This window comes from Tursiops truncatus, chromosome 1 (assembly GCF_011762595.2).
Source record: "Tursiops truncatus isolate mTurTru1 chromosome 1, mTurTru1.mat.Y, whole genome shotgun sequence".
Lineage (NCBI taxonomy): Eukaryota > Metazoa > Chordata > Mammalia > Artiodactyla > Delphinidae > Tursiops > Tursiops truncatus.
This window is the reverse complement of record NC_047034.1, coordinates 32117234-32137850: the sequence shown is the minus strand read 5'-3', so window position 1 is coordinate 32137850 and position 20617 is coordinate 32117234. Positions and strand designations below refer to the sequence as shown.

General features: G+C 55.2%; 2 protein-coding genes across 7 annotated transcripts in view; one reads left to right on the top strand and one right to left on the bottom strand.

The window, feature by feature from the left end:
• The first annotated feature begins 554 nt into the window (after positions 1–554).
• MYBPH (myosin binding protein H) lies at positions 555–16474 on the top strand. The gene is made up of 16 exons (XM_033852058.2): positions 555–684; positions 1422–1543; positions 2618–2741; positions 3331–3513; positions 4072–4188; positions 8128–8368; positions 8476–8610; positions 9366–9533; positions 11930–12018; positions 12397–12592; positions 12775–12914; positions 13535–13694; positions 14932–15068; positions 15217–15403; positions 15734–15784; positions 16337–16474. The coding sequence occupies exons 2-15, from the start codon at positions 1425–1427 to the stop codon at positions 15748–15750; spliced, it is 2013 nt and encodes a 670-aa protein (XP_033707949.2). The 5' UTR covers positions 555–684; positions 1422–1424; the 3' UTR covers positions 15751–15784; positions 16337–16474.
• ADORA1 (adenosine A1 receptor) overlaps positions 14299–20617 on the bottom strand; it is a 36796-nt gene continuing 30477 nt past the window's right edge. For 4 of the 6 annotated variants that reach the window (XM_073801922.1, XM_073801924.1, XM_073801930.1 and 1 more), the window contains 2 exons: positions 15717–18940; positions 14299–15501 (listed from right to left, as the gene is read on the bottom strand). In XM_073801922.1, coding sequence (XP_073658023.1) covers positions 18301–18940 — 640 coding nt within the window. In that variant the 3' untranslated portion in view covers positions 14299–15501; positions 15717–18300. The remainder of the gene's footprint in view (positions 15502–15716; positions 18941–20617) is intronic. The other 2 variants (XM_073801926.1, XM_073801929.1) reach the window with 2 other exon arrangements.

Here is a 20617-nt window from a genome sequence, read left to right as displayed (position 1 = left end):
CTTCTCAGACATGAAAACAAAGAAATTTGGGGCGGCGAGGGATAATGTCCTAAGGGCTGGAAGGAGAGAGATGGAATGAATGGGAAATTTGGGAGTGGAGCCCCTGTGAGGACATCCTGGAGTGGGTAGAATTGGAGCAGGCTTTAAAAAGGGGGCAAAGATGGCCATAGCAGCTCTCATTTACTGAGCTGTTACTATGTGTCAGGCATCCTATCCAACCATTATCACATGTAATCCTCATAATAGCACTATGAGGTGTTACATTTATGCCCATTTTACAGATGAGAAAACTGAGGTTCAGGTTATAACCTGCTCAAAGTGGCTTGGCTAGTAGGTGATAGAGCCAGGGATATCTGGCTCCAAAGCACATGGTCTTTCTAAGATAATTGGAGGTGGGTCCTGTCCCAACCATGCCCTCCTAGAGCTGTGTGGGTTCAGACTCCCAGCTCCACATGCCCCAGAGACCCTTCCAGAGGGCTAAGGCACCCAGCGTGTTGGTACTGAGCCCTCTACTGGGCTGATTTCGGTTCTAGATTTTCCAAAATAACCTCCAACACCTGGAGTCGCAGAACTTTCATCAAGCTGGTGCCACCATTTCTGCGGACCCATGGCTTTGATGGACTGGACCGAGCCTGGCTCTACCCCGGGCAGAGAGACGAGCAGCATCTCACCGCTCTGGTCAAGGTGCTGGTTGGGTCAGGGAAAAGGGCAGGGAGGTAGGGAGCATCAGGGAGTGGGGAGGGCAGAAGCTGTCTTCAGAGATATTCTCCTGAGGCAGGCAAAGGGGGACTGAGGCCTCTTTGCTGCAGGGTCCTGAGATCTGGACCAGGGATAAGACAAACAAGCCTGTGTCCTGAGATCTCACACAGCAAGGAAGACGTCTTTTGACAACAGTGGGAGGTAGGGTGGGGTTCTAAGAGGCAGAGGTCACTAAGCGGAGAACCCATTCCTCACTGCCTGTATTCATTCCCAAACCAACACTGCCCACTCCCCAGCATGCACTGCATCAGAGGTACTCAGTTACCCCAGGGACAGAGTGATCATTTAAACAAACTGTTCACGGTACAATATAAATCACTTTAATTTTGTGTTCTCCTTTATAAGCTTGAACAAAGTACAGACCAACAGGTAAATATCTTCCAGCATCATCTGAGGACCAAGTGGGATCACTCTCTATCCTCATGGTCCCTCCAGGACAGAGAATAATTGAGTGTTGATGAGTATGCACGGGGTGTAGGGACGAGATTGGTCCAAACAGTTTTTTAGGAAAAAGATGGGTGAGTCTGAGGATGAGACCACTTTATCGTTCCCACTGAGCTCCAGTCAGGTTGGAGATTACAGCAGACAGCGAAGGCCAATGACATGCTCAGAGATCTTTCGCCTCAAGCCTTGCTGTCACTCACCTGCCTCTCTCCCAACAGGAAATGGAGGCTGAGTTTGCAAGGGAAACCCAGGCAGGAGCAGAGCAACTCCTGCTCAGCGCGGCAGTGCCTGCTGGGAAGATTGCCATTGACAGAGGCTATGACATCGCCCAGATATCCCGGTGAATCTCCTTCCTGATGCACTCTGCCCTAGCACTCCATGTACAATCAGAAGACTGGGCTTCTAGTCCCAGTTTCTCCAAAGATGTGTGACCTTGAGCAAGTCACTTCCCCTCTGTGTGCCTCAGCCTCCCCATCTGTCAAACGGGGCAAAACGATCCCTGTCCTTCCTTTTCATTTGGGGTATTGCGCTGCTCAGTTGAGAAAGTCGTTATGAATGTATGTATTTGTGGAAAAGGAAGCAGGGAAAGTTATACAAACCAGCCAGTCACTAGTCTCTGGAGGGGCAAGGCAGCAGTAATGATACCTTTCATTTCCAGGCTGCTGGGGAGTCCTCACAGTGCTGTCACATGCAGGTGGCCCCCTCCCTTTCCTGTTCACCCCGCCCCTCCTCCTCGCCTGCCTCCTCATGCGTGAGAATGAGCGGTCCCCAGCCAAGCAGGCTGACCTCTCGGTGCAACAACGGCATGGGTCTTAGGAAACCCAAGAGTGAAAGACAAAGGCTCTTCGCTCTGACTTTAGAATCTTCTTTAGGGTCTTAGGGAGTGTAGACTTGGTGCTTTAATTGATCACTTAGAGGGTGGGAATGAGGTGGCTCTCAACCATTTGCCCCAAACACCTGAAGCTCATGTTCATGCAATCCACCTGCAGACCCTACACCTTTGTGTGTGGAAACCTTACTTCCCACCAGGAGGAATCATAGGTTCAGGCCATCCTTTGGTCCTGCTCTCTCCCGACAAGGCTAGCTGTTGATGCCACTTGTAATCTGCTTTCTCAAAGATGAATGTGGCTGGAGTGGAGGGGGTGACGTGTGTTGGAGGCCAGCTCCCAACTGTGTGCTGGGGGCGGATTGGAAGGACCCCATTCTTGCCTTGAATGCTCCTGTGGGACCCTGAGCCCACGTCCCAGTGTGGCACAAGGGACGTGGTCCAGCAGCCTAGACAGCGGGTCACTGGGTTCTGCTGGGTTTGGGGTTAATGGCTTTTCTCTTGGCTGCCTGTTTCTCCAGCTCACATCCTGCTAGGGTGGCGCGCTTTTTCAATTTTTCGCCTTGCCCTGCATCCACCCTTCCACAGACACCTGCACTTCATCAGCCTTCTGACCTACGACTTTCATGGAGCGTGGCGCCAGACCATAGCACATCACAGCCCCCTATTCCGGGGCCGGGAAGATACAAGTTCTGACAGATTCAGCAATGCTGTGAGTGTCCCAAAGGAGGGAGGGCTGAGAGGGGACCACAGACATGCCACTTGCCAGAGCTCAGACACCAACCTCTCCACTCCTCAGTAATCCTGCAAGGGAGGGGTTATAGGGCCCACCTCACAGATGAGGAAACTGAGGCCCAAAGTTTATGCATTCTCCACAGCTCTGGGAACTGGGGAGGTGATACTTCCATAAAGAGTCAGGACATCTCCTGATGGACCTGTAGGGTGGACCTAGTGAAGGCAGAGGGCAGACTGAAGAGAGCACAGAGAAGGCTGGGGGCTGAGAGGGCAAGAGTCTAGTCTAGATCTGCCATTGTTTGCTGTGTAACCTGGGCCAATCGCCAGATTTCTGCAACTATCGAACAGTAATAATCCCTTCCTATACCTAAGAGGATTTTTTTCAAGACTGAAATTACACAATGCTTTTTAGACTGACATAATAGGTTCCCAGAAGGAAGGGAATTCCAGACGCGTCTAGACCTGGAACTCCACCTTTCAAGGCAGCAGTGGGAACTGCACAACCTTTCCCCTCCTAGACCACCAGCATCTAACTGCTCAAACTGTCCTGCCCTACCCACCCACAGGACTACGCTGTGAGCTGTGTGTTGAGGCCGGGGGCCCAGGCCAATAAGCTGGTGATGGGTATCTCCACTTTTGGGAGGAGCTTCACCCTGGCCTCTTCCAAGACAGATGTGGGAGCCCCGACCTCAGGGCCAGGAATACCAGGTCGGTTCACCAAGGAGAAAGGGACCCTCACCTACTATGAGGTATGAGCTGGGGAGAAGGTAAGATTTCCCGGGGCACCCGCAGCCCCGAGGAATATGAGCCTCCCACCCCACCCACACTTTACTCCTTTGGAAATTAAAAAAAATGTTCCAGCAGACCTAGCACTCTGGAGAAGAGGGAGGAGGAGGCCAGGCACATCCTGTCTGCACCCCCTCTGGCCACCAAGTTGGGGGCCTTCCTTCTAGCCCAGGAAAAAGCAATGGCCAAGAGGTAGGTTCTTTTGTTTCGGCCCATCCTCTGCTGCTCTGTGCTGCCTTGGGCCGGTCCTCAGTGTCAAAGCACTATTTCCCACATCCCTGTTTAAGATGCAGGAAGCTAATCAGAGCCCCCATAATGCCCTCAGGTTACAGCAGCTACAGAATCCTGGGATCTTTGCATCTGTTTTAAGTAAAGTTGTGCGAAGCCTGCAGTCTCTAGGGGAAGATGTAGCCTGCAGGAAGAAGCAAGGGGCTGAGAGATTTGGGCTGTGGCGTCCCCCTGGTGACCCGCAAAGTCTCAGCACAGCTCCCCACACCACGCCTGCCCTGTTCTCTGTTCAGATCTGTGACTTTCTCCGCGGAGCCACGGTCCATAGACTCCTTGGTCAGCAGGTCCCCTATGCCACTAAGGGCAACCAGTGGGTGGGGTATGACGACCAGGAGAGCATCAAAAACAAGGTATGTACCTAAGGCCACACCCCAAGTTGAAGAGGGGGAGGGAAGCCCCCTGCACCGAGGGTGGGGCTTGGCTACAGAGGTGTTTGGGGTCTCAGGTGTCTGCTTTTCTCTCCCATGGGGAGGTGTCCAGATAGCACGCCCTCCATAAGCACCCTGGCCCAGGGAACCCAGCCCTGCCTGCTCTGGGTCTCCAGAGCAGGTGCGGTACCTGAGGAACAGGGAGCTGGCTGGCGCCATGGTGTGGGCCCTGGACTTGGATGACTTTCAGGGCACCTTCTGCGGACAGAATCTGCACTTCCCTCTCACCAGTGCTATCGAGGATGCGCTGCTGAGGTGTAGCCTTCGGTTCTTGGGCACACAGTGGGGCAGAGATCACTTGGCCCTGACTGGCTAGGAGCCTGATCACCTGCCCTGCTGGGTCCCCTGTTGAGCTTCAGTCTCCCTTCCTTGGGCCCATGCGGAGGGCCACAGCTCTGCCATCTGAGCTCAGCTCTGGTGGACAGGCAGGTAGGAGTGGGGCTGTGGGACCAGCACAGTGTAAGACACGGGGTCAGCACATAGCTGCTGATTAAGGAGCATGCTCAACTCCTCCAGGCCCCACACAAGGAGATTTCTTCCACTCCCTTACCCCCAGGCCTCTATGCCTAAGGACACCCTTTTGGCAAGCTGTACCACTGCAGAGTGAAATATCTTACAAGAAGCAGCGACCACGCTAATTATATCCTCTGCAAAGCCCAGCTTGAAACCTTTACTCAGGGCCATAATCAGGTCCCCACTCCACTTCCCTTTCCTGATTCTGCAGCTGCTCAATAAAGCACTGGGGCCCGCCAGTTACTAGCGCTTGCTTCAGTCTATCTTTGTGGTCCCACTGGACCCACGGGGCTCACCTCCCCCATCTCTTCTGGATTCCTCTCTCTCAGGCTGGGTAGTCCTGAGCTGCGGAAAATGAGACCACCCTGTCCTCTGCCGGGCCCCAAGAAGTCCCCCAAAGAGCCAAGCATCGCCAGACCCATCAGTCATGGACTTAACCCAAGAGGGCTGATGGGCTTCCGGATCTTAAAGTCATTGTCGTCCAGACTTCTCGATACAGTTCCTTGTTGAAAGAAGCCTTTTCTGTTTCCAGGGGCTAGCAAGCACTAGGAAGGAAACCCTTTAACACCAACCCTTCATCTCCTCTCACCTCGGGGAGATGTAGGAGCCAACACAGGGTCAGGTTAGAGAGAGCCCTGACCCTGGACTCTCAGGGCTAGAAGGAGACACCTATGTTATCTCACATACTCTCCCTCCGTCCCAGGCCTAGAGTCTCTACAGGGCTTGAGAGCTAGCCTTCCAACCTCCCCCCACACTCTCAGTGACCAGTTGCTCATTACCTTAGAGGAACCCTTTCCATTGCTGGACTGAAATCAGTCAGATGTCCTAGGGCTGTAACCCAGCCCTCTGTCTCTCCCCTCTTGGGACATAGCCCTCAGCCCATGCAGAGACCAAGACTCCTCAGCTGAGCCTGCGACATGAGGTGGGGGCCAGATGGGACGGGATGAGTCAAACGGGATGAGCGCAGACCAGCCAGCCTTCCAGGCTTTATGAAGTAGAGATGTTCTCAGCAGTTTCTGTGAACTCCCAGAGCCCCAAACATGCCTTGTATCCCAAGAGAGTTCAGCTGCATGCTCCAAAACCAAAGAGAATTTATCTGTGGATTCCCTAGTGTTTGGATTATCTGTGACTTGGCCTAGTGATTTGTGACACTGGTTTGAGGTGTGGGGAAGAAAATACCTATCGGCCTCCCTGAAATCTGAACCAGCTGGAGCAGGGCAGATGCAACTGATCCCAAGGTCACTGCCAAGCTAAAGGAAAAGAGAGTGAGAACTTGGCCAGAGCTTCAGGGGTACCTGGCATTTCACTGCTGGCCAATGGGCCAAGCATTCCCTCATCCCTGCCCACTGCCTACTCTACCACACAGGGGTCTTTGAAAAGCCAGGGGCTGTGAGTCCTCCAGGGAAGTCAACCCCCACCCTACCTCCCCTGGCCACCCTTCCCCCATCCTGAGACAGTCTCTGGAGGGCTGACTCAGGGTCCTGCAGAGTTAGTCACATTCACTTATAGCTGCAGAGTCAGAGGCCAGGGATAGAGATCGGGTCTCCAGTCCTGGAGGACTGCCCAGCAGGACACTGAGTCACCCGGCAGAGGGCACGGGCACCCAAGCAGGGCAGGATCTGGAGGCTCCCCAGGCCCTCCACTGCCTCTCCCCAACAAGGACAGCCACTGGTGAGAGGTGGCCACACTCCTGTGCCCCTAAGCCCTGGGGCAGGGGGAGAGCATGCATACCACTGAGGGACCTAAATAAATTACATGTGTATTGATTTTTAAATTATGGGATGTATCATACAAGCTAAAGAGTGCGTAAAATGTATTTGTTTAATTTAAAGAATTACTATACAGTGAAAGCCTGTGTAACCACCACCCAGGACAGGAAATGAGACCTCATTAGTGCCCCTGAAACTCCACAGTCACATACCTCCCTGTCCCTCTGCCCAGAGGCAGGCACTGTCCTGACCTTCCCTGCCTTCTTTTGTGGTCTCACCCGCTAGAGACACCCCTTGAAGAAGAGAGCTGGTGCTCCCCGTGCCTGAATTGAATATGAAAGGTGTCTCATCACTCTCTGTGCCTGGCTCCTTTGCTCCCTGTTATGTCTGTTAGATCAACCATGTAGCTGAAGTTTGCTCATTTTATATTCCATTTTTGGTTTAGAGGAGCACACACATGTCACAGTTATTTAGGCATTCCCCTGCTGAGGGAGAGCTGTGTTCTCCAGATTTGGTGTTACAAACAATGCTGCTGTGAATGTTTGCATGCATGTCTCCTGGGGCACAGGTGTGAGACTTTCTGGGGGTGTAACTGCTGGGTCATAGAATTTGCACATTTTCAATCTGACTAGATACTGTCTCACTTTTTCCAAAGAGATTGCTCCCATCTACACTCCCACCAGCAATGAGAGTTCTTGTTACTTCCCCTCCTCCCTGACACATGTTATTTTCAGGCTTATTAAATCATTCCCAATCTTACTGTTTTATTGGATGAATGACTCAATGACTAGGAATTTGGGTGTACCTGCCTCATTTCCCCGTGGCATGCAGATGTCCTGCTTTGAAGAATACAAGTCTCAGAGTGCTGTCCTCCTCCAAGGTCTCTTCCAGACCTGTCTTATGAATTGATTTTACCCCCAAGGGCTAGGGGACTGTCATAGTGTTCTCTGTAACAGATGGGGAAACTGAGGTCCAGAGCAGGGATTGGAGAGGCTGGGTAACCAGGGGCCTTAGACTCCCTTCCTGGGGTCCCATTGCTAGAAGACCTTCCTCCAATCAGGCCCACCTTGGGCATCCCAATTCCCTCCCTCTCTAGGCCCTCAACCTCAGGGAATGTGAGGACCAGGGGAGTGTGGGACCCTAGGGACAAAGCTGGGAGTGCTCCCAAGAGAAGGCTGTTTCCAGGCTGTCTGGAACCCCAGCACCCAAGCTGAGAAGCCCTGGGCACAAGTGGTCCCCCAGAGGCCAAACACACAGAGCCTGATCTGGGTTCGTTCTCCAGATGGAAGCTCTCGTTCCCATTGCCCTGACCCCTGGCGCAGGCTCCTGGCAATGTCCCATCTCACCGATCTGTACCCTCCTCCCATCTGGGCACCAGAACCCTGCCTGCTGAGATCCAGTCGGGGTGATGGACGAGGTCGTGCGCTCCTCAAGGGACCCTTGCAGTCCTCCGCCAGAGCTATTCCTGGCTTCAGCGCCTCCCCACGCACCCCCCCAGTCCCCCTGCCTGACCTGACCCCACAGCTGGGAATCATTTGCCTGGGGGTGGGGCAGCCCCCTGACTATATAAGCCTGGACCTGGGTGTCCCAGGCACCCTGGAAGCACAGACCCTCCAGTGCTACTACCTGCGCCCTCCAGCCCGAACCTCCAGCAATCCTTGCAATGAGAGGAAAAGCCACCCGGGAAGCCCTTGCCTGTGGTCCGGAGGAGACTGCCTCTGAGTCTGCAAATGTGCCCACCACAGAGCCCTCTGGAGAAATGGCGGCACCGAAGTCTACCGGGGAAGAGCAGGCTCCCAAACCACAGGAGCCTGCCCCTCAGGCACCTGCCCCCGCGGCACCTGCCCCCGCAGCCTCTAAACCCGCACCTCCAAGTGAAGGTGACAAGAGGCGGGGCAGGTGGAGGAGGGAGGCAGCCTTGGCAGAGAGTGGTGCGGGGAGAGCTTTTGGCTACGAACTTCTTTATCTCCCCCTGCTTCTCCCTCAGATGTCCCCAGTGCCCCGCTGCTGCTGGCTGTGGAGGACGTGAGTGACAGCTCGGTGACTGTGAGCTGGGAACCCCCGGAGAGGCTAGGGAAGCTGGGGCTCCAGGGCTATGTTCTGGAACTCCGCCGAGAGGGAGGTGAGCTATGGGCTAAGCCCTGCATACACCCAGGGGAGGTGGGCTTAGAGGGCAGCAGGGACAAGCCCCCAGACTCTGCAGTTGGGTCAGTCCAAGGGGAGATACAGAAAGAGGGAGAGGAAGCAGTCCGCTCAGGCCACTCACACACAGCTTCTTGCTCCACCAACGCACCTCTGAAAGCAGGAGGATGTCCAAACGGCCTTAGGAGGCCCCCTGTCCTCCAGCTCCAGGAAGCCTCTGAGTAACAGAGATAAAAGGGTAGGTGACAGTGGGGCACTCCTCTGTGAGAATGAAGGAGGTGCTAAGTCTCAGAGGACCCTGCTTGGGGAGGGCAAGCAGGAGGTGGAGAGCAAAAGAAGCTGAGGGGGAGGGTAAGTTGTAAGAGAGAGTGAGGAGAAATAGGGGACGGGCGGCTCTGGCCAAATTCCTCATGCCAGCATCCTGTTATCCACCTCCATGGCAGTCAAGTTCTTCATACGTGTGGCTGCCTTTGCCCCTACCTTGCTGTGTGATTTGGCAAATGTGCCCAACCCTCTCTGGGCTCCGGGCAAACCCATCTCTGGCCACCACTCAAGGGTTCTAACGTCAGGTGTCTTTGATGCCATTTGACAACAAGAAGTCAAGGAAGCAAAGGGAAAATAAGTCCCAGAAAGGGAGGTCAGCTTCCTCAGATCATCAGCGAGAAGGGAAGCCCCACTGAGAAGGGTGCCCACAGCCATGGAGCCAGGGCCTTGCACGCTCTTCATTTCTCTCAGCCTTGGAGTGGGTGCCTGTGAATTCCCGGCCCATGATGGTGACCCAGCAGACCGTGCGGAACCTGGCTCTAGGTGACAAGTTCTTCATACGTGTGGCTGCAGTGAGCTCTGCAGGGGCTGGCCCACCAGCTGTGCTGGACCAGCCTGTCCACATCCAAGAGATCATTGGTAAATCCTGCTCCCCAGCCCTTCCCAGGCACCTTATCTAATGGATGGAGAAACTGAGGCCAATGGGTAGAGTGAACAGGGCAGTCATTTCCCCCCATCCCACACTCACGTGCACAAGCCACCTGCTATCGCCATTCTGCCTTAAGAAAGTCCCAGGTTCCTCAGCAGCAAGGGGCCTCTAGAGGTCAAAGAGGCCATTTCCCTGAATGGCCCAGCCCCCAAGCTTCCTGACCTCCAGAAGTGAGAGCTCAAGCTCCCCAGGTCACCTGCCTCAGAGTCCCAATGCTTAGAGTCATTTCATTCTTCCTACCTAATCTTAATTCCTTCAGCGGCCATGGAAGCTCATTTTCTGCTCATTTCATATGGCCTAGGTTCCAGATAGGAGTCTTTGCTTGCCTCTTGCTGCACCACGTCCCTAGTGGGAAGAAGATTAACGCCCTACAATAGGCCGGTGAAGGTTTCTCCATCCCCAGAGGCCAGTGCTGCCCTGGGAACCTGGGAGGCCAGCTGCTGTCCCCTTGCTAAGATTTCTATTTGTAGGGTGCATTAGCCTCAAGCCCTCCCAGGACCGATCAGGTTTCAGTCTGTTAATGGCAGTGAGTCACTTGGTCTGATCCAAGGTTTCTGGGGACAGCCCAGAGCCCCAGGGTGACAAGAGACATAAGCCAGCAGGTGGCCTGAGGCCTTTTCCACCTTTCTCCTTGTTCCCCCCTCCTCATCTTGACCCCATAATTCTGGGCAAGGCCTCCAGACAGAGGGGATTTCATGGCCACAGAAGGAGGTCAAGTTTGGATTCAAGGAAATACTTTTCAACTCTAAGGCCTGAGAGATGTGGGCACCAGGGGGTTGGGAGTGTAGAACTGTAGACTGGCACGGCTTGTCCATCCAAGCCAAGCAGGTCCAAAGGCACCCAGGACTCCCTTGAGGTCACCTAGCCTATTAGTGGCAGTCCCAGAACCTGACTCCCACACAGGCCAGTTCATGTCTTACCAGGCAGCAGGGACTCTTTTTCTGGTGGTTTTCAAAACCAGAGGCCTTTCCCCTCCTTTGAGTCTTGGTGAGACATGGTGCCACCTGGCAGCTTAATATGGACTCACCGATTCTAACCTGGGAGTGCCAGGAAGCCCTCCTTGTTGGGGAGTGGGGTTGGTGGGCATCCTGGACCTTTTCTGAGGGCCCAGGGATCTCAGACTCTGAGAGCCTGCAGGGGCCAGGGTCCTCTACTTCAAGGCCGAACACTGGAGGAGTCCGCTAGACTCAGCGCCCTCTACTCCATTAAAATTCCTCTGGCAGGAGAGAAGGGGATTTCCTGGAGAGAAGAGGGGAGAAGGCTGTGAATAAACAGGGAGCAGCCAGCCAGACCCCCCTCATGGGCAGGGCAGGGTGGGGACCCTGTCCAGAGTCCTCAGCTGCTCAGCTGTCCCTCCTCAGCCACCTGGAGCTGCCAAGCATTCCTGGCCCCCTGCAGCTGCCCCTGGAACATTCCACGCCTGATGCTCCCAGGGCCAAGTGCCTGCACAGCTAATCCTCAGAGACACCGTGTTCCTTCTGTCTCCTCCCTCTCTGCCCTGCATGCCACTGACCAACTGCTGCCACCTGTTTGCCACTGAGGAGCCTCAGCTACCACCACCCCTGCTCCCGCCCAGGGGGAGAGTGGCAGGGGCTGTTGCAGCTTCCCTTGGAATGCCCGAAAGTTTCAGCAGTTGCACCTGATTAGGTGATAGGAAGGTGGTTCTCTACCGTAGCATGGGGCTGAAGTAAAGTGTCTGGAAGGACTCCCCCACCGCAGACTGAAAGGTAGTGGCAGGAGTAAGAGAGAAGGAAGGGGGGTAGGTCTGCTCTGGCTTCATTTAAAAAGGGAAAGATCCCAGTCCTCCCATATGGCTTGGAGACAGAGCAGTGGGCAAATGAGTCTCACAGGGGCTTCTCTGAAGGCCTGAGCTGTTCACAGCAGAAGGGCAGAGGGACTGGGAAGACAGTGTCGCCACCCTTCCAGGGAATGCAGGCCCACAGGCGCAGCACACGCTGCCCACCACGGGGAGCCAGGGAGCCAGCTGGGGCCCATCTGGAGCCCAGGAATACCAGAGCTGCAGGGCAAATCCCAGCCTGGCAGGGTCAGGGCACCTAGGGAGTGCCCCGGATGCCTACCAGTTCACACCGTGGAGGCCCTGCCCTCCTGGAACCTCCTGGCTCGCAAGTCCCCAAGGGCCTCAGAGGATTTGGGTCCCTGGATCTGGGGAGTGAGCTTTGCCCTGTCCACAGGGAGGCAGCCTCAGAGCACACTCAGACCTCTTGCCCAGCCAGCAGCCTTCTCCAGTTGTCCCCTGCCCCTGCCACAGAAGCCTCCGATCAGCAGCCCCGTGCTGTGCTAAGCCTCGCCTCTCGCTTTAATGCAGAGGCCCCCAAGATCCGCGTTCCCCGCCACCTTCGTCAGACCTATGTCCGTCAGGTGGGAGAGATGATTAACCTGCAAATCCCCTTCCAGGTGAGTATGCCTCCTGCCCAGGATAAGAGCTTGGGTGAAATAAGGGCCCCCGCGTGAGGTGTATTAGAGGAGCCCAGGAAATGTCAGGATCCCCGTGGAGGTCTGCCTGAGACCCACCCACCAAGATGGCCTCATCCTCCCTCTGTTGTATACGTGACTCAGTTGTGATTCTCCAGCCGGTGAACAGGACAGGTGGCCCCGGGGCTGGCGGGACATCCAGAGAATGAGGCTCTAGGCAGCACCTGTGGCTCTAGCCTCTGCTGCCCCTGCTCAGAAGGGCCAATGGGGCCAGCTCCCCTGGCACAGGGATCCCTGGAGCTGAGTGGGTGTGGGGTGCTGGCGCCTTCTGCGCTCACCTTGAGGGCTCCTCCCTCCCAGGGGAATCCCAAGCCTCAGGCCTCGTGGACCCACAACGGTCACGCCCTGGACAGCCAGCGGGTGAATGTGCGCACCGGGGACCAGGACTCCATCCTCTTCATCCGCTCAGCCCAGCGCTCCGACTCAGGCTGCTATGAGCTCACGGTACAGCTGGAAGGCCTGGAGGCCAAGGCAGCCATCGACATCCTGGTGATCGGTATGGGGGCAGGGGAGGCAGGGCTGACTTGCTGGGGACCCAGAGACCTCACCTCCTGCCCCAGAACTGATGGCCAATGGGGTCAGGCCAAGAGAGAGTGATAAGAGCCAGATCTTGGGTGGGGGGATTTTGTAGCAAACCCAGCCCTCCCCGTCACTCTCTCTCACACTCTGGTCCTACAGATAAACCTGGATCCCCCAGCAGCATCAGGCTACTGGATGTCTGGGGCTGCAACGCTGCCCTCGAGTGGACACCACCCCAGGACACAGGCAACACAGAGATCCTGGGCTACACAGTGCAGAAGGCAGACAAAAAGACAGGGGTGAGGCCCGCTGGAGCAGAGTAAGGGGGGGAGGAAGGTCTGACTGGGGCTGGGTTTGTGGGGGAAGAAGTGGCCTAGGTGTCTGGGAAGGTCTGTCCACCAAGAGTCCACGGACTGAAGAGCTCTGGTCTGCCTACCACTAACCTGACTCCCTGTGTGGCTCTTGGCAAATCTCTTTCATCTCTGGGTTTCAGTTTCCTCCTGAAGACTGCAAGGGTGGCTCTCGGAGGCCCTTCAAGCTCTAGAGCAGTGCTTCAGGAAATGTAATGTGCATATGAATCACCTGGGAATCTTGCTAAAACGCAGATCTTAAGTCAGTGGGTCTGGGGTGGGGACTGAGATCCTGAACTTCTATGAAGTTCTCAGGTGATTCTTACTTTGCAGGACCTCGGGCCACATTTTGACCAGTAAAGTTCTAGAATTCTCTGAAGACCCCAGCAAGGTCTCATTCTCCCAGGGGTTCCTTCTCCCAATTTAAAGTCCCTCAGACCCAAAGCTGGATGTTTCAGCCTCCCAGGGCTGGGGCGTGGAACAAGCCCCTCTGAGGCAGAGGCCACAGGGGGAGCAGGGAGGGGTAGGGCAGGGGGGAGGTGAGGATGACAGGCCCAGGGTCCTTGCAGCAATGGTTCACAGTGCTGGAGCGCTACCACCCGACCACCTGCACTATCTCAGACCTCATCGTGGGTAACTCTTACTCCTTCCGAGTCTTCTCGGAAAACCGGTGTGGACTCAGTGCCTCGGCGGCCGTCACCAAGGAGCTCGCCCACATCCAGAAGACAGGTGGGTCTGGGTCCAAGCCCGGAAACCAAGCTAGGCCTTGCCATGCTGACCCTTCTCCCTGTCTCTGACGTTTCCTTGGTGTGTCAGCACCCCTCCCTGTGTGCTTCTCATGGGTGCCCACTTGCCAGAGCTTTTGCTGCCCTCTCCACACCCACTCCACAGCTACCCACACACACACATTCACACCGTGTGACTGTAAAGAAATGGACATGGTTGATTGATTGTAACAAACACATCAGAGCAAACCCATGCAAATGAGGAGCACCCCTTGGGAGGCTGTGCACTTATTCTAAAGATGCTGTATGGCTGCCAACATCATAGCAGTCATTGGGTCGCCTGTGCAGTGTCCCAAGGGAGCTACTGTGAAGGGCAATGTGTGTGGATAGGTAGACTGGTGAGTTTGCTAAAAGCAAACTCCCGACCCTAATATAACACCACATAGATGGACAAGAGAGATATGGGTATTTACTGTCTCTATACAGGCACATGGCCCTCTTGCGTCAAATGTGAAATTCCAAGCCCTTTCTCCCTGTCCCGCTGTGTGCTCCAAGGCCCTCCCCCGTACAGTCTGTGCGGGCTGCAGAAAGCACACATTAGCCTGGACTGCACAGAATTAGGAAGAAATTTTCATTTAAAAGAAGAAAGCCAGTCAAGTCTCCAAAGACAAACAGAAATGAAATGTAGAATCCCTGGGTTTTTAGTCTCCACCCTCAGCCAGGATCATCTCATCTGTTTGGTTTTGCTGCCCACTCCCCTCTCTCCTCCCCTCTGTGACTCACCCAGCTGTCGTTCCGGCTTTCCTCTGCCTCTTTGAGACGTTCTGCCTCTAAGCTCCGGCATGTTGGCTGTGCCTGGCTTCCCAAAGACCCCAGGAGCCTAGGGTCCTGCCATGGGGCTCCAGATGAGGAGGCAGGGGTGAAATGGATTGTCTCCCGCCCTTAATTTTCCTCCAGACCACCAGCTCTCTGCTCAGAGAGCCATAGTCATCATGTGACCTTCCATCGCGTAAGCCGCAAACTCACTACGTGATATTGGGCAAGTCCCTCATCTATGGAGGGTCTTAGTTTTCCATCTGTCAACTGGGGATGACAAATTTATCCTTGCAAAAGAATGCTGTGTAGATTAAATGGCATACCGAAGTGTAAGCTGTAGTGATTTTAAGAAAATGGATGAAGTCAGTCTTAAGAGGTCTCCTCCTGTAACCTCAAATTCACCCTACTTTCTCCCTCCAAACCAGATATTGTTGCCAAACCTAAAAGTTTTGTTGAGCGAGACTTCTCAGAAGCCCCCTCGTTCACCCAGCCCCTGGCTGACCACACCTCCACCCCTGGCTACAGCACGCAGCTCTTCTGCAGTGTCCGAGCGTCACCCAAGGTGAGGGGCAGGGCCCTGCTGTGCCTTGGGCAGGGGCACCGGGGTTGAAGAATCTTCCCAGGCATCTTTCCCTAAGTGGAGGATGGCCTTCGAGAGCCTCGTCCTGGCCCACAAACTTCCCAGCTCTCCTCTGACCTTGCTTCCCCAGCCCAGGATCATCTGGATGAAAAACAAGATGGACATCCAGGGTGATCCCAAATACCGCGCCCTCTCTGAGCAAGGTGTCTGCACCCTGGAGATCCGGAAACCCAGCCCCTTCGATTCCGGGGTCTACACCTGCAAGGCCATCAATGTGCTGGGGGAGGCATCTGTGGACTGCCGGCTGGAGGTCAAAGGTGAGGACTTGAGAGGGGTCACTCCTTAGGAACCCTCCAATGGATGGGAGACCAGGAGAAGCCACCTCTTCTCCTGCTGGACTAGATGAGGCTGAGCGCTGAAAATCAAGGCAAGACAGGGGTAGTGAAAATCGAGGTCAGGCTGTCAGAAGGACTTTCTAAGAGGGAGGATGGCTTAATGTGGGTAAAGGAGGTGGTAGAGTCTGCCTCGTAGACAGATGGATCACTGGGGTGAGGGCATGAGACTCACTCACCCCCCCTCACCCCCCACTCGGGTCCCCAGCAGACACCCACCCCCTCCCTGAGCGCTAACCTTCAGATCTCTCCCAGCCTCAGCCACACACTGAAGAGCCACTGGTGGAGGCTGTGATGAGCAGGAAGGTAAGTGGCTGCATGCACTCCCTCCGCTGCCTCTGGGGGTGGAGGCCAGGAGCAGGGGTGGGAGTGAGAAGGGAAGGGGGCAGCCAGCTCTGAGTACAAATCTGCAGTCACAGGCAACGAACACGCACAGTCCTGGGGGTGCTCCACAGACGCTGCAGGGCAGGGTGCTGCTGGCGAGGCCTGGAAGGGATGGGCATTCAGTGGAAGGGATTCAGTGGATGGTCAGAGGACAGGATCTAGTCCTGGCTCTGAAAGACCTTAGGCCAGGGCCTTCCCTTGGACCTGTTTCCTCAGTCAGAGAAGTAGGGGCAACATCCTTGCCCTGACTGCCCTCCCCAGGTGGTTCTGAGGCCCTGGACTAGTGAGGATGTATCCTGGAGCTGCAGTGGGCAGAGCTGAGACCTGGGCTTTGGGCCCAAGGGCCTAAGGGGAAGGAGGCCTGGGAAAGGAAGAGGGGTACTGCTTCGCCCTCCCCATATCACCCCTTCAGCAGGGCACGTATAGCCCAGCTCTGCCTAACAGCAGGGGCTCATAAAACATGTTCTCTGCTAGGTGCTGCAGGCCTGAGGGTTCAGGGCAGCCAGGCCCAGAATCAAGCTCCACGGAGGCCAGAGGTCCCCATCTCCATAGTGATGACTGATGGCTTTGCTCCTTGGTACCTGCCTAGCAGGCCCCAGGCCAGGCTTCCTGGATACAAGGGGCCCTGGAAAGTGCAGAGACTGGAGCGCTCCTGCAGGGAGCTGTACACTGGGCGAGAAGCACTTGAATAAAGGTGTGTGGTGATACAGTGCAGGGGCCTCTGTGACAATGAGCATCATCACGATGGGGGCGGCACTGCGTCACCACGAGGGGGCTGTTGAATGTGTCACCATGAGGGGGTCTCCACCTCTGACACCATGAGGAAGGTGCCCGTGGGAGGGGGCTTGCGGTGTCATGGGGCTTTTCCAGATATGAGATTTTTTAGGATCTCATTTCACATGTAGCGTTTGCTACCCTCAGAGGATAACTATAGGAACAGACACACCCTTCTTTGGAACCCTCCTTGCTCCAAATGCCTCCCAGTGCCCCCTCTCTTCACCTCTCCCTATCCCCCACCATTGCTTTTTCTCTGTTGAGGTTGTTTGTTGCCCTCAGACGGTGGTGGGGTACGTTCTCCATGAGGGTTCACAGTCTTTTATTAGTCAAGTGGCCCGCCCGGGGAGCCAGGGGATATCCCACCTCTGAGAGAGGGGAGGGCCTGGAATCATGTCTGGAGTTGCTATTCACACTTAGAACCTGGCCCCTCATTCTTCTGTATAAGGAGCTTTGGGCTTGGCCAGGAGTAGACCCTTCCCCAAGGGTTTAGGCTAAAGGCCTAGACTCTGCAACAGAGCCTCAAAGCCCATGAACACTGTGCTAAGTGTCAGGGGTACTGAGGGTACCTAAATTCTGGTAAGACCTTCCTGCCCATACACCCAGGAGGGTAGTCTCCTCTGGCCTGACCACCCTGTCACACTTCATCCCAGCATGACCACAGCAGCCCACTTTCCCTTCTTCATCCGCTCCCCAGGCAGGCAGAATGCTCCCAAGAGCTGGCATGTCTGGGGCTTTCCTCTCCATCTGGCTCAGAAGCAACAGAGATGGGTGTCACCTAGGAGGGCACATGCCCATCACCGAGAGCTGGTGGCCCAGAGGACAGGCAGTTACACTCCAAGTCTCCTACTTGGGAGGCTCAAGGCAAGAATGAGGGCTCAACACTGTCTCCCAGTGGCTGTTTGAGGCCCACACCTACCATTCCACATTAGCTCCAGAGAGCTCGGAGCCCCCACTCAGGTCCAAGGGCTAGTGGAGAATAAAGCAAATACTGGAAATTATTTCTGGACTCGTTCTTTCGGCCTCTCCCAAGTATAACCCTGGGATCCCCAGGGCAAAGAGAGCAGGCACCCTGGCATGCAGCATGGCCAGGAACACAGGGTTCTGGGAGGTGGGGACTGAGGCTCCTTGCTTCCTGCCTGTCAGTGGCTCTGGCCACCTTCTGCTACAGAACAGGAGAGAAAACAAGGCCAGGACATCTAGTTTCTCCCCTTCCCTCCATCTTGGCGGGGATATTCTCCTCTCCTTACACTTGGTCCCAGGGCTGCACCACTACCACCTAAGACAAGCAGACTCCCCTCCCTTCCCGCCACGGGAGCTGAGCTTGCCCTCCTGGCCCACATGGCCCCATGGCAGTCTCAGTGTCCCCAAGCCCCACTCAGCCTGATGTGCTGGGCTGCCTGTGGGTTGGTCAGGCAGGTGGGGAGGGTTAGGGTTAGGGTTAGGGTGCTGCCCCCACTTTCCTCATCCCCTCAGGTTACCTCGTTCTTTCCCCATGGACTGCCCTCCCAAAACTCCTCCAGGACCTCGAGGTGCAGGGCACTCACAGCCCAAAGGCCAGTAGGGAAGAGTCAGGGAGACAAGGGAGACGAGCAGGACAGCAGGGAGGTGAGTACTGGGCTGAGATGCCCCAGATGTGCGCAGCTGGGGGCAGGAGGTGGAGTCTAGTCATCGGGCCTCTCTTCTGGAGGATCCTCATCGATGGGGGGTGCAGGTTGGCAGCGGAAGTGGTCGTTCCAAATCTTAAGGAAGGTAACCCGAAACTTCTGGATGCGGAAGGCATAGACGATGGGATTCATGGCCGAGTTACCATGTGTGAGGAAGATGGCGATGTACATGAGGAGCCTCGGTTTATGGCAGGAAGGGCAGAAGAGGGTGATGCAGTTAAGGATGTGTAGGGGTAGCCAGCTGAGAGCAAAGAGAAAGAGGATGAGGGCCAGCGACTTGGCGATCTTCAGCTCCTTCCCATAGTACTTCTGCGGGTCGCCAGAGGATGCCGACACCTTCCTGTTGAGCTGCTTGCGGATCAGGTAGAAGACCTCCAGGTAGATGAAGACCATGAGCAGCAGTGGGGGCAGCACCCAGACAAAGAAGTTGAAGTAGACCATGTACTCCATGCTGATCACCTTCTCAAACTGACATTTGATCACGGGCTCACCTACACTGCCATTGGCCACCCAGGCCCGCTCCACCGCACTCAGGTTGTTCCAGCCGAACATAGGTGTCAAGCCCACCACAAAGGAGAGAATCCAGCAGCCAACGATGGCCACCACAGCCCTTCGGGGAGTCACCACTGTCTTGTACCTGGGGGAGAGGAGGGCAGAGTGTGAGGTCCCCTCCTCAGTTCACCCAGCCCCGGGGGTCTCTATAACTGATTCAGGGCCCAGCCAGGGCCCAGTGAGTGGGGAGGTGCATGTCTTTGGCTAGAGGGTCAAGTCTTTGGGATCTAAAATTTAGGCCAGAACTTGCGATGCACTGGTTCATGTCTACTGCTGAGGGTGGGAAAAAACAGAGAAGAAAATAACAAATGAATTCCTTTAGGAGTTTCACTAAAATTACCAAAGTAAAAATTGCTCACATGTGCTTGGCACACCCCCACTGGTGACCTTATCATTGCTTCATGACAGTTCCCATGGGGTAGAAAAGCACCAGCAGAATGAATGCCCATTTGACAGCTGAGAAAACTGAGGTTCAGAGTAGCCACGTGTTCTGCCCGAGACCACATGGAGGGTGGCAGCGCTGTCCTGTGCTTCCTGACCACAACGACAAGGTGATTGACAAACCACCCCTCCCCTTGGGCCAGCTGACACACTATCATAAAAAGCCTTCCCACACCCCCTCCTTTTGGCTGCGTCCCATCTCTGCCAGTGCCCCCATCTCCCACCTCCATCCTTACCTCGCCTCCCCTTTCAGTCATGTACAGTACTTATCTCCTGAAGGGCTGATCTCAAGAACCAGCTCTCCACCCCCAAGCTAATTGGGAATTATTCTCAGGAAAGAAAACTGATGTTCACTGAGGACTGCACGCAAGGAACTCCCACTTATGCATGCATGCATGGGTGTCTTCATTCATTTTTGCGTGCTTTCTGTGCCATTGGTCTCTGTGCTAGGAGTAAGATAAAGAATCCCTACCTCTATGCAGCTCACATTTTGGGTGAAGAAATAGATAACACAAAAGTAAGGAAATAAATAAACAAGACAGCTAGAGGTTGTGATATGTCCTTTGAAGGAAATAAGCAGGACGATGTCAAGGGGCAGAGCTACCAAGCTTTTTCATGCCATGACATACACAGATGATGAAAACATTTGGATGACACAGAAAATGGATGAGGCTGCCCATGGGCCGTGACTCTTCCCCCACCCCTGCCCCCAGGGTTGAGGGGATGCCCCTCCGAGGGGGGGCTCCCCACTTCCCTTTAAACCAATCCAGCCAGCAGCCAGCATGTCCTCTGCCCACGCACTGGCCTTGGAGCTAGCGCCAAGGGCTGGGGCCCGCCCAGCTCTGTGCTGAGGAGCTGGCTCAGCCCGGCAGCTTGCCCAGTTGTTATTTTCCAATGTAGCTTCTGGGATGGAGGGAGTCCCCTCTTGAGCATGTGAACGGCTACTGAGACCCACAGGTGTGGAGGCGGAGGCCTCCCTCTGACTCCGTTTTCTTCTGTCCCGTGCCTGTGGAATCTGCGGCATTCTCCTTCACAGCAATGATTCTTCAGGTCCCTCTCACCCTGGACCAAAGCCCACTGCTCCTTGAAGGCTTTACAGGAGTGGGAAGGGGAACGATGTGAGGGATGGGAGAAATTGGACCCCACCCCCACTCCATGTAGAAAGCAAGCACTGGATAAGCAACCTCATTTCTAATCTCATCATTCCAGTGGGGAGACTGAGGCCCCTAGATGACTCCAACACCTTCAGTGTGGTGCCCCATCCCCTACTCTGTAATCATATGGTCCTTGTGTCCCCAAAGCTCCAAGGGGCCTTGAAATC

Excerpts from the sequence above, each read along its gene's own strand:
- MYBPH (XM_033852058.2), top strand. The coding sequence starts at position 1,425 with ATGGAGGCTGAGTTTGCAAGGGAAACCCAGGCAGGAGCAGAGCAACTC. Across the intron at positions 4,189-8,127 it reads AGGAGAGCATCAAAAACAAG|CCCGAACCTCCAGCAATCCT; the intron begins GTATGTACCTAA and ends TGCGCCCTCCAG. Across the intron at positions 8,611-9,365 it reads GGAACTCCGCCGAGAGGGAG|CCTTGGAGTGGGTGCCTGTG; the intron begins GTGAGCTATGGG and ends CATTTCTCTCAG.